This window comes from Rhamphochromis longiceps, linkage group LG17, assembly GCF_057381845.1.
Source record: "Rhamphochromis longiceps isolate RC_006_pf linkage group LG17, R_longiceps_female_GT1.1, whole genome shotgun sequence".
Classification (NCBI taxonomy): domain Eukaryota; kingdom Metazoa; phylum Chordata; class Actinopteri; order Cichliformes; family Cichlidae; genus Rhamphochromis; species Rhamphochromis longiceps.
Genome location: NC_140573.1, coordinates 37,758,208 through 37,770,504, shown reverse-complemented (window position 1 = coordinate 37,770,504; position 12,297 = coordinate 37,758,208). Strand labels below are relative to the sequence as shown.

The 12,297-nt window shown below is 43.9% G+C and overlaps 1 protein-coding gene across 1 annotated transcript in view; it reads left to right on the top strand.

Moving 5' to 3' along the window:
• LOC146650143 (chemokine-like protein TAFA-5) overlaps positions 1-12,297 on the top strand; it is a 128,667-nt gene that overhangs the window by 97,689 nt on the left and 18,681 nt on the right. The window contains exon 3 of the mRNA XM_085386474.1: positions 9,842-9,969. Within this exon, the coding sequence (XP_085242600.1) occupies positions 9,842-9,969 (128 nt within the window). The remainder of the gene's footprint in view (positions 1-9,841; positions 9,970-12,297) is intronic.

The following is a 12,297-nucleotide window of genomic DNA, read 5'->3' as shown; positions in this document are numbered from 1 at the left end:
GCTATCAGGAACAACAAACTGAAAAATCTTTCTACTCAAGCGGTGATGCCTTATCACCCTGTACAGGATGCCGTTCTGCACTTTAAGCTTCTTCCACTGCCTGAGAAGTCCACCAACACCACCTGGTTCTGAAGCTGCTTCTCGCCTCGTAGCCTTCCTTTTTCTTCGCACATAGAAAAGGACTCTGTTTATTGCCTGATCTTGTTGCTGAAGGCTCGAGAGCTGGCTTTGGGGAAGAGGAACGACCGGGTCCACCTCAGGGAGCTGTGATAAAGGTGGGTTGACATTGGTCAAACCATGGTCACACTGCGCACTCAGCACAGCTGACACCTCATCAGCATCGATCGAACCCCTCTCACTCTGAAGGTCGCACTCAGAAACAGAGTCTGGTGAGTCTGGCTCTGTGTCTTGAACAATGTGGCAGTTGTTAGTCAGCCGAAAAGCATCCTGCACAGTACCTCTCACAACCCCGTTGACCTCATCTAGCAGGGCAACATAAGGTTCTTTCAGCAAACGATGACCAATACATGACTCGACAAATGGTTCACGGCTCAAAGCATCAGCAACTGTATTTCTAACCCCTGGCACATACTTTAGATCAAAATCATATGCCGCGAGCTTCGCCACCCATCTCTGCTCACAAGCATCTAAACGTGGCTTTGTCAAGATGTAGGACAAGGGGTTATTGTCTGTCCAAGCAGTGAAGTGCCTTCCTTTCAGCCAGTGGCTGAACTTGTCACACACGGCCCATTTAAGCGCCAAGAACTCTAGTCTGTGCGCTGGGTAGTTCATCTGAGACCGTGACAATGTCTTGCTGGCAAAGGCAACAGGTCGAGCCACTGTCTCGCCAGGAGAAACCTGTGAGAGTACTGCCCCGATGCCATCAAAGGAGGCATCAACCGCCAGGATGAAAGGCTCACTAAAGTTGGGATGAGCCAGGGTGACAACATTAACTAGTTCCATCTTGAGCGTTTGAAATGATGTGCGACATGCTGATGTCCAGTCACTTGGTGTCAGAGATGGTTTGGCAGAGGGTTGCTTCCTGAGCTTCTTTCCTTTCCTCCCATGGGGAATTGCCTGTCGTCCCGAAAGTAACCTGAACAAGGGCTTGGCCTTCGCAGAACAATCAGGGATGAAATGTTGGTAATAGAGGATCATTCCTAAGAAGGACCGGATCTTCTTCTGGGAGGGAGTCACACCATCGCTCTCCATAAGCTGTTCTTCCCTGATGTTGGTAATGGTGTTAACCTTGTCCGGATCAGTTCTCACACCATCCGCACAAATGACATGTCCAAGAAATCTAACTGACCTCTTAAGAAGATGGCATTTCTTAGGGGCCAGCTTAAGGTTGTGACTCCTCAACCGAGAGAAGACCATCTCAAGACGCTGAAGGGCAGTTGCCTCGTCAGGCGCAAACACCATCAAGTCGTCCAAGTAACAAAGCAAGCTGCTGAAATTCTCGTCACCAAAGATCGACATCATCATTCTCATGAATGTCGCCGGACTGTTCGACAGGCCCTGAGGCATCCGGTTGTACTCATGGAGACCAAAGGGCGAGGAGAATGCTGTGTATTTCTTGTGAGGCTCGTAGAGAGGCACATTGTAAAATCCAGAGGTCAAATCCATTGTTGAAAAGAGAACATTTCCACTGAGAGCAGCCAGGGCGTCGGCTTGGTGTGGCAGCGGGTGCGCGTCTTTAACAGTCTTTGCATTGAGCCATCTGAAATCAGTGCAAATGCGCAGGCTGCCATCCTTCTTCCACACCAAGACCAGCGGCGATGCATACTCACTGTTCGACTTCCGGATTATGTCCCTTTCTTCCATCTCATTCAGAGCAGTTCTTAGCTTCTCATACTGACTCGGCGGTACTCTGCGATAAGGCAAACGAAAAGGCTTCTCATCCACAAGGTGTATTTTGTGGACAAAATCGGTAGCTTCTCCACAGTCCATTTTATCCTTAGAAAAGATAGACTCATACTTTTCCACAAGCTGCAGAAGCTGATCTTTCCATCTGTCAGACACCTCACAACTGTCTAAGTCCAAGTCTTGTAGTCCTAGTCTGTGCAAGAGTTCCTTCCTTTGTTCAACAGACCTTATGGGAACAGAACCCTGTTCAAAAGAGTGGCTGTTAGACATGATCTTTTCAGGGGGAGACAGCTCTTCAACTGCGACACAGGGGTAGACATCAGCGATTTTACAGTTCTTCCTCAGAATCACACGCTTGTTGCTGGGGTTAATCACCTTGAGAGGAACCCATTTGTCACCCCACAATGATGAGACGGAGCGGCCAACCAGGATGTCTCTGGGTCTACACCGTGACTGTGTAGGCTCAACAATAACAGTGCAGCCTGCTGATAGAGGTGAAGAGGGAGGTAATTTACCCCACACAAGGTGTTCCTGAAGGGGTTCCAGCGTAACACGCTGTCTCAACTTCACTGTGCCAATCTTATCAGGCACCGCCCCTCCTCGCCAACGCTCAACATTGGAAAGCATGGATAAAAACTGTCTACAGTCATCATTGGTGACATCACCTGAAATAGATACAAGCCTCCAATACTCATCCGTATTCTTCATTACATGAATCAACGATTTAATAGCGTTACTGCCAATAATCATGTCGTCACTTTGGCCTGGAATAACCAGCGTGGGGATGAGCAGCTTGAAACCATAAAGAGTCACTTCCAAATCACAAACTGCTTTAGGTTGGAACTGGTGGCCCCCAGCACCAACAACAACAATGTCATTAGCTGGTTCGAGCTTCAGATCAGGGCAGGACTGTAAAAGCCGCGTAGCAGTAGCCTCACTAATAGAGCACGACATAGAGCCACTGTCGATCATGGCTCTCAGTGAAACTCCGCCCACAGTCCCCACAGTCGTATAAAACAAACTGTCAGATTTCTTAATTCTTTGCGTCATTTGGAAGACAACTGTCGTACCAGGTGGCGAAGTGGAGCACAGAGATTCATACATGGATCCCAGGTCATCGCTGTCGCAAGTGGGAGAGTCACTCAGATGATCCACACTTTCCTCCCTCAAATGTGGATCAACTAGTTTTCCGACCGTCGAGGGGCAGAAGACGACGAGGATCCAGGACAGGCACGCCTGGTGTGGTCAGGTGAGTGGCACAGAAAACAGAGTTTGTGATCTCGGCAGTGCATGAAAGCTGTGTGCGACATATCATGACAGACGGAGCAGGGCTTATCATGTAGGCCCTCAATCCTGGAACGTCTGGAGTTAGGCCGTGTGGTCAAACCAGGCTGAAAGGATCTTTGCAGAAGAACCTTCTCAAGCATGCCTATGAGCCGCTCCAAAGCAGCTGAATCTGTCGACTGTGGCTGAATGTGCTTCTCTGTTGGCTGGACAGGCAACGCTGTTGATATCTGCTGCGTATTCACTGCAACTCTCTCGGCCGTCGTGCTGCTTGAGTTCAATGTTCCTCCAGAGTGGGACTCACACAGGATTTCCTGGACCTCATTGGCTGTCCATTTATCAATTGTCTTTGATCTAAAGATCATGGCAAGCTCAGGGGAGGGACAGTTTTTGATGAACATTCGGGTGACCTCAGTGCTGGGGCTACCCAATGCCTGTCCTCGTTCCTTCAGGCGCTCAACAGCAAGATCAACAGCACGGTGCAGCCTAAGCCAGTAATCGAATGCACTTTCGCCTTTCTCTGGGAGAGTGGTGTAGAAGTCTGCCAGTGGAAGAGGTGAGCACTGAGCAGAGTCAAAGTGTCTCCTCAGGATTCCAAAAATAGCCTCAGGATCACGTGTGACATCTACGACACTGTTTCTAATGCCAACCTGGACCACATCCTTAGCCTTGCCTCTCAAATGAACAAGAATCTCCTCAGCCTGTTCTTCGGGTCTCAGACTCCCCAGCTTTATAAAGGCTCTAATCAGATCCTCCCACTCTCTCACAGAAATGAGATCAGAACCATCCCCTCTAAAGCATGGTGGGTCCTTAAGCTTCCTGTGGGACACAAATTGCACCGGCGCAGCATCAACAGCAGATGTAGATGACACAGCATGGAAAGGTGTGGCCGTAGGTGCAGGTAAGGGGGTACTAGCAGACGGGCTGAGCTGGGTTAAGATACTCTGCGCTACTCTCTGACCAACCAGTTGGATCACATCCCCCATCTGACTCACAATCTCCGTGGCAATAGTATCTGGGTTAGGAGAAGGTGAACTGTTGTTCTGAGACGTGTGTGACACATGGCTAGGGGGAGGGACAACAACCCCTTCACTGGACTGGGGCCCTGGGATCCCCTGACTATCCCCCCTAACAAAACCACGCCCACTAACAGGAGTGTCATAACGCAAACGCAAAGGGGAACATAACAACCCCCTACCCCTACCAACAACATTAGGAGTACTCGATCCCTCCTCTGTGATGTCCATCACAACAACTAGAATAAAACAAAAATGCTATATATGCTCCTTTTTTAAAAAAAAAAATGTGTCAGAAAGAACAACAATGAATCACAAACGTGCAGCGCTGAAACTGGCCCACGTTGCTGAGAGGAGTCCACCGTCCAAACACTCGATTGACGGCTCACGGCACCAATGTAACCCATGGTCAGCTTCTCTTTCCAGCGCTGTGTGAATAAAACTCTCTGGACTCGAAGTGGGTAGAGCTCAGGCGTGATTTATTCCCCTGCAATAACATGGGACATGAATAACCATGGGTTTCAACAACAGGATTCCGCCCAAACACAGCGAAAGCTTCATTGCTACTCACTATAGGCTTATGATCGTATAGTGGAACTCTTAGTTTTCCCAAATAAATAAAAACAAATATTGATTGAAAAATAAAATGGCAACAATACTTATCACGGAAAATAAAATAGAAACATTACTGCGTTGTGGTTTAGATAACAAAAGAAAAATTAATTCACTTAAATGCACATTCATGTAAATATAAATAAACCAAAGCCAAAATTCCCTTTTACGTACAATAGTAAATGGAACAATGCTGCCATCTACTGGGCAAACTTAATAAGCAATATGTCTTAAACAGAATTAGCCTGCAGCTCAACCATATACATGTTTCAAAGTACACATACCTGCAATAACATGGGACATGAATAACCATGGGTTTCAGCAACAGGATTCCGCCCAAACTATTGAGAGAAGTTTCAAAATTATTAGACACGACAGCCTCCTCTAGCTGTTACCCGCTAGCTCCACGTGTCCATTTTTCTTACCGTCTAATCTATTAACTGCAAAACACGGTCATAAACCTGAAATCTACTCAAATACTACCGTATGGGCAGTTCATGCAGTTAGTGCACTGTCATATTAGCTTCAATGAGGATTTTCAAATATGTTTTAAACTCATGCTCTGTGAGAGCGGACGGAGAGGAACTTACCACAGCAAAAGCTTCATTGCTACTAACGATAGGCTTAGGGGGTAGCCCGTTTACCAGTAGCAGACTTCCGCTGCGGATTTTCAAAATAAAAGTTCCAAAATAAACCCATGGTTGCGATCCCAAGTTTAACAGGAATTTAACAACAACAAAACCATATCCATTCTTTTACATCGTTACACTAACAGCTGTCTAAATGACTCGGCTAAAGTTAGTAGCATGCTTGTTGTTTTTGTCTTTGCACTAGGATGATGTCGGCGTAAATGTGCAGTCATATTCGTTGTGTTCCCACTAGTGCTTTCAGGTTAATCTCGTTGAAATGACCTTAACGCCACAACACGGCAAATCTCCATTAACGAGCTACCGCCGATCGCCCCGTGCATGGGGCTAGACGGCCAACACGTTAACGAGCTAACTGCGCTAACACACTAGTTCACACCAATGTAATTAAGCATTGCATGGCACATCCAACATACTGTTTTACTTTAGTCCATGACTCGCTTACCTTCAGGGTCATACGTCACATGAAAACCAAAATAATTCCAAACGCCAGATCTGAATGAGGGTGGGGGAGGTCCATCTTGCAAGGAGAGCTTAACTTCTGTCTCGCTAGCTTGCCCTGCGCTCTTCCTCCTGACTATGCTGTCTGTGTTGAGCGCTCAGTGGATCTGCGCTCGACAGTGCAGCCTAGGCGGAGTAGTCGAACGCAGATTCACTGAGCGCTCAACACAGACAGCATCGTCAGAAGGAAAGTTGATAAAATAAATTACAAATGTTGTATTGTTCGATACATATGCGTACCGAACCGAAAGCACTGTATCAAACGGTTCAATATCGATACGAATATCGTTGCACCCCTAACATATATATATATATATATATATATATATATATACACACACACACACACACACAAATGGTTGAAATGGTTGTCACGAGTACATGCAGATGTCACATGTATTATGCTTTAGGTTTAGGGGCCTGTGTTTATGTGCATGTATATTTGTTGGATTTCCATAATGAAATATCTCCTAGAGCGTTATCTGTGGTAGCCTTTTGTTTATGTTTACATTTGTTTACATTTATGTGCATGTCTGGGTGATTCCGATGTTGCACGATGGTGGTTAACATGTCATGTTTGGTTTGTTGTTAGGTAACGTGTCTGAATAACACATTAGTAAGGGATGGTGTTAGGTTTGTAGCATAAACCTATTCGCTGGAACGTTAAGACAATATAATTACACTGCTAAGCAAGACACAAATAGGCAAAGTTCTTCATGTTACTCGTGCACGGGAGAGAACCGGACAACCGCTTGACTCCAGTTGGTCTCGTCCGTTCTCCCATACACTGTCCTTTTATTGAGGTTACATGAATATGCATAGGTTCATTAGCATACGACGTCTACATACAAACAAAGAGTACCTTGCCTGTGTGTGTGTGTGTGTGTGTGTGTGTGTGTGTGTGTGTGTGTGTGTGTGTGTGTGTGTGTGTGTGTGTGGGGACTGCTGATCAAAGGGTCAAACATCCTTGGTCAGGAAGAGGGTAGCCTCCCCCTCACCCTAGATGGTTCATCCTAGATAACACGGTGAGGAAGTCCTGCAGTTCATCTAAACAAAGAGCACTTAGACTAGAACAGACGCAACTACGTTAATCCGACCATAAAATAATAAGACACGGTATGACCTCTCATGCTCCCAAAGTGCTGTCTAATACACACAAAGTTTGCAGACTATCAAGGATCAAAACCTCTACCAATCTACAACTAATTACAAAACTCTAAGCATATATAAGTAAATATTTCTAAGCATAAATGACAATCAACAATACAAATCTAACAGATGGGACATGTAAATGCCAGACATGAAAATGAAATATTCATTCATTTACTCATTTAATATTCAGTAAATTCATCCGGGCTGCTATTATGCAATCTGGTGCTAATATGTTATCATAGAGGCTCTTTTCCAAAGCCACGAGTTTAATGTAAATTTGTGATCCTTTGATGATGCTTATTGATGATTCATTCTGCAGCATGGCCTGTCACAGAAAGCAGCTAGCTGCATATATCTTGTCTGATTTTCTATAACTCACAAACTTCTGCTGCAGCTGAAGACAATAAAGACTCCTGATAACTTAGTGGGGCTATATGATGGATGACTTACAGTCGAAAACTCAGTAAGAAATAGGCTGAACCCCTGAACGGAAGCTTATTTACAATTGAAAACTGCAGATATTAAAATTACCTATTGGATGGCCGTGTTTGTACGTCAGGATAAATACAATTACGGGGTTCTTTTGTGATGAAAAACCATTTAATCCGAATTTTAAAAGTACTGCGCAAATATCTCTAGCCACCCATTTCATTATGTTTTCCTTCCAGTGAGTCAGACTGTCGTGCAATATCTTAAAGTGGTTTTGAGCAACACTTCTCCAGCTTTCTTACAACACGGCTGGTTGTAACTTTGTTACAACCAATCTGTGGCAAAATCACATAATTTGTTTCTGATTTCTTTATTTAAATCTACAGAAAATGATACCGATGATAACACAGTTTGACAGGCATAATAATAATATTTTAGCTCCAACAAGGTGATTCCAAAACTTGGCATAACTCAGTATGGTGTGCAATGTGCCCTTAATAAAAGAAATCTGAGGAAACTGAACAAGTGGAGGACAAAAGTGATATAGTACTATCTACAGCAGATGAACTGGACCTGAAAGCCATGTCCTTAAGAAAAGGGAAAAAATATCCAGCAAAGACCTGACACAGGATCTGAGAGACACATCTGGCCCTTCAGCTTGTCAGCCTCATAAGAAATGACCTCAGTGTAAGGTGGCTGCCAAGCAGCCATTCATGAAAAATCTAAAATATGCAAAATTATACAAGGACTGATCTGAAAATTGTTGGAAACAGGTCTTATAGAGTGATAAATCCACATACCTTCATCAGTATGTACGGAGGAGCTCAAGAGAGTAACACCAGTGAGTGTCTACAATCATCTGCAAAACACGGTGGAGGTGCCGTCATGTTTGGGGCTGCATTTCAGCCTGGATAATAAAACACAAATTTAAATAGTCAATCATTGATTGGTCTTCCTAGAGCCGGGATTTCAACATTGTTGAAGCATTGTGGGATCATCTTGACAGAGAACAGAACAAAAGGTAGCCAACATCCAAAGAAGAGCTTTGAATGTCTTTTAAGAAGCCTGGAGAAATATTCTGAAGACTATTTAAAGGAAAAGACAATAAAACTGAAAAACAGGTGGTCACACTGAGTGTTGACTATTAGAATTGAACAAACTCTGTGTTTGTCTTGTATTTTCCAAGCAAAAAAACACAACATTTCTTTTCACATTACTGTGGATAGATAGCCAAATAGTGTGACAGTGTAACACACAATGCCTGCAATGCAACAAGGACCTGCTCAAAGCAGTGAGCAGCAGTACTGCCCCTTTTTGGGACACAAAATATATTAAGAATGTCCAAAACAAACAAAAAATCTCCAATATTCACTAGAAAAAGTAGAATTAAAATAAGATGCTATTTGCCTTCAACTCAAGCACTAAAGACAGGGATGACTGGGAACCTATGCCAGCGTAAGTGCAGGTGAAAGAATACATTGCACCTCCAACAACACTCTCTTTGAATTGACAGAAGCCTGCTTCAGTTGTCAATACATTTATCAGTCTTGTCACTGTGTCTCAGTCTGTCAGTGAAGCCTAGTACGTGTTCAGCCTCTATGTAATGGGCTGAATCCTATTGCTTTTGAGAGACGAGTAGAAACTAACTAACTGGAGTCTGAAACTTCAATAAAGCAGAGCAGTGCTGGAAAAACATTTGTCATACAGCTATGACAAAATGTGCACTGAATGTCCCAGATTGTTCCAACTGTATTTAACATATGAATTGTTTTTATTTTGTTTTTTAAATCCCTTGTGGTAAAAATTTAGGTGGCGTGCTAACAAAATATATCATCCTGGTTGAAATGTTGCTGAAGGCAAGATGGCTGTAAAGCCTCCTAAATATCATTTGAGATGTTTGATTTTATTTACCTGACTGATCACAGCTCTCTCCATTTCACTCCATCTGTCTGATTCTCCCCATCTTTCCCTCATCTCTCACTGTCATCGTCTGCGTTCATACCTCTCAATTGTCCCTTTACTTCATTGCTCTTCATCTACCTCCACATCTCATCTCTCACCCCACCACCACCACATTGCTCCTTCTTTTTTCCATTTATATTTCTACATTTTTTTCACATCTCTGCTTTTCCATCATTTTTCAATCCTGTTATAACTTTGCCCGTATCTGTCTTCCTCCATCTGTCATTCCCCGACCCGCTCTTCTTCTGTCTTAATCGTTACATCTTTGCATTGACTTCTCCCTATCATTTCTCTTCATCTGTTTATTTCACCCCCCAACCCCCCCAGGTCACTCTCCTAATCACTCTTTTTCTCTCTGTGTCTCCTCCGCAGCTGGTATTGTTCGGAAAAAGCAATGGTGTGAGATGGTGCCATGTTTGGAGGACGAGGGTTGCGACCTGTTAGTCAATAGATCTGGCTGGACTTGTACGCAGCCCGGAGGCCGAGTTAAAACCACTACGGTGAGTTCAGGCTCTCTTTTAGTGCCTCAGGTTACACAAAACCACTCACAAGCTGGTCGATGTGCTTAGAAAACCAACTGAAGTGTACAACCAAACCAAGGATGCTTTTTTAAAACAAAATAACAGTAATTAAAAAGTAAAGGTTAAGAGAGCTTTTTGACAAGCTGACTCATTGTACAGGGTGGGCCATTTACCGTAATAACACCGTAATAACTTGGGAATGGTTGGTGGTATTAAAGTCCTGTTTGTGGCACATTAGTATATGTGAGGGGACAAACTCCTCATGATGGGTGGTGACCATGGTGGCCATTTAGAAGTCGGCCATCTTGGATACAACTTTTGTTTTTTCAATAGGAAGAGGGCCATGTGACACATCAAACGTATTGGTAATGTCACAAAAAAAGCAATGGTGTGCTTGGTTTCAACGTAACTTTATTCTTTCATGAGTTATTTACAAGTTTCTGACCACTTATAAAATGTGTTCAATGTGCTGCCCATTGTGTTGGATTGTCAATGCAACCCTCTTCTCCCTCTCTTGACACACTAATCGCAACACCGTTGGAGAAATGCCAGCACAGGCATCAATTATCTGTAGTTTCAGGAGCCGCACATCTCGTATCTTCACACCATAGACAATTGTCTTCAGATGACCCCAAAGATAAAAGTCTAAGGGGGTCAGATCGGGAGACCTTGGGGGCCATTCAACTGGCCCACGACGACCAATCCACTTTCCAGGAAACTGTTCATCTAGGAATGCTCGGACCTGGCACCCACAATGTGGTGGTGCACCGTCTTGCTGGAAAAACTCAGGGAACGTGCCAGCTTAAGTGCATAAAGAGGGAAACACATCATCATGTAGCAATTTCAAATATCCAGCAACCTTGAGGTTTCCATTGATGAAGAATGGACCCACTATCTTTGTACCCCATATACCACACCAAACCATCACTTTTGTTGTTCCAACAGTCTTGGAGGGATCCATCCAATGTGGATTAGTGTCAGACCAATAGCGGTGGTTTTGTTTGTTAACTTCACCATTCACATAAAAGTTTGCCTCATCACTGAACAAAATCTTCTGCGTGAACTGAGGGTCCTGTTCCAATTTTTGTTTTGCCCATTCTGCAAATGCTGTGCGCCGATCTGGGTCATCCTCGTTGAGATGCTGCAGTAGCTGGAGTTTGTAAGGGTGCCATTTGTGAATAGCTAATACCCGCCGAAGGGATGTTCGACTAATGCCACTCTCCAGTGACATGCGGCAAGTGCTACGCTGTGGGCTCTTGCTGAATGAAGCTAGGACAGCCACTGATGTTTCTTCATTAGTGACAGTTTTCTTGCGTCCACATTTTGACAAATCCAACACTGAGCCAGTTTCACGAAACTTAGCAAGCAGTTTGCTAACTGTAGCATGGGAGATCGGTGGTCTCGTAGGGTGTCTTGCATGGAAATCTGCTGCAATAACCCGGTTACTGCGTTCACCAGATATCAACACAATTTCGATCCGCACCTGACGTCCTCACGTGTTAACCTCTTCGACATGTCAATGGCTGTGAACAAAGAGAAACTTGTAAATAACTCATGAAAGAATAAAGTTACATTGAAACCAAGCACACCATTGTTTTTCTTGTGACATTACCAATAAGTTTGATGTGTCACATGGCCTTCTTCCTATTGAAAAAACAAAAGTTGTATCCAAGATGGCCGACTTCTAAATGGCCACCATGGTCACCACCCATCTTGAGGAGTTTGCCCCTCACATATACTAATGTGCCACAAACAGGACTTTAACATCACCAACCATTCCCATTTTATTACGGTGTATCCATATAAATGGCCCACCCTGTACAGTACAGCTTTGTTCTCAATAAAAGCTCTGATCTGCAAGCATAGCAAAGCCATTTCAAATCACTGTTTTCAGCCTCAGTTATTTGGCTTGAAACATTTTTACTGTTATTGACATTAGACAGTGATTGGGCTACTTCAGAACCCTTTAAGAATCTGGATTTTCAATGTGAAACACTTGAAGTTTCAATTTTACAACGCTTTTTCATGGATTTAAAGAATATAAAAAAATGTTATATAATGTTATACATTCTGTCAGTCAATCTACTTAACACAAAAACTGGTGTAGTCCTCTGCTGCTTGCAGCCCATCTGGTTCAGGGTTCAACATGTTGTGTGATGTACATACCTCGGTTGTAACAACTGGTTTTTTGAGTAACTGCTGCCTTAACCCAGAAAAGCTTAACCCAGAGAACTGCTGCTCACTAGATTTTTTTGTCTCATCATTTTGGGATTTTCTGTAAATCCTAGAGATGGTTGCATTAGAAAG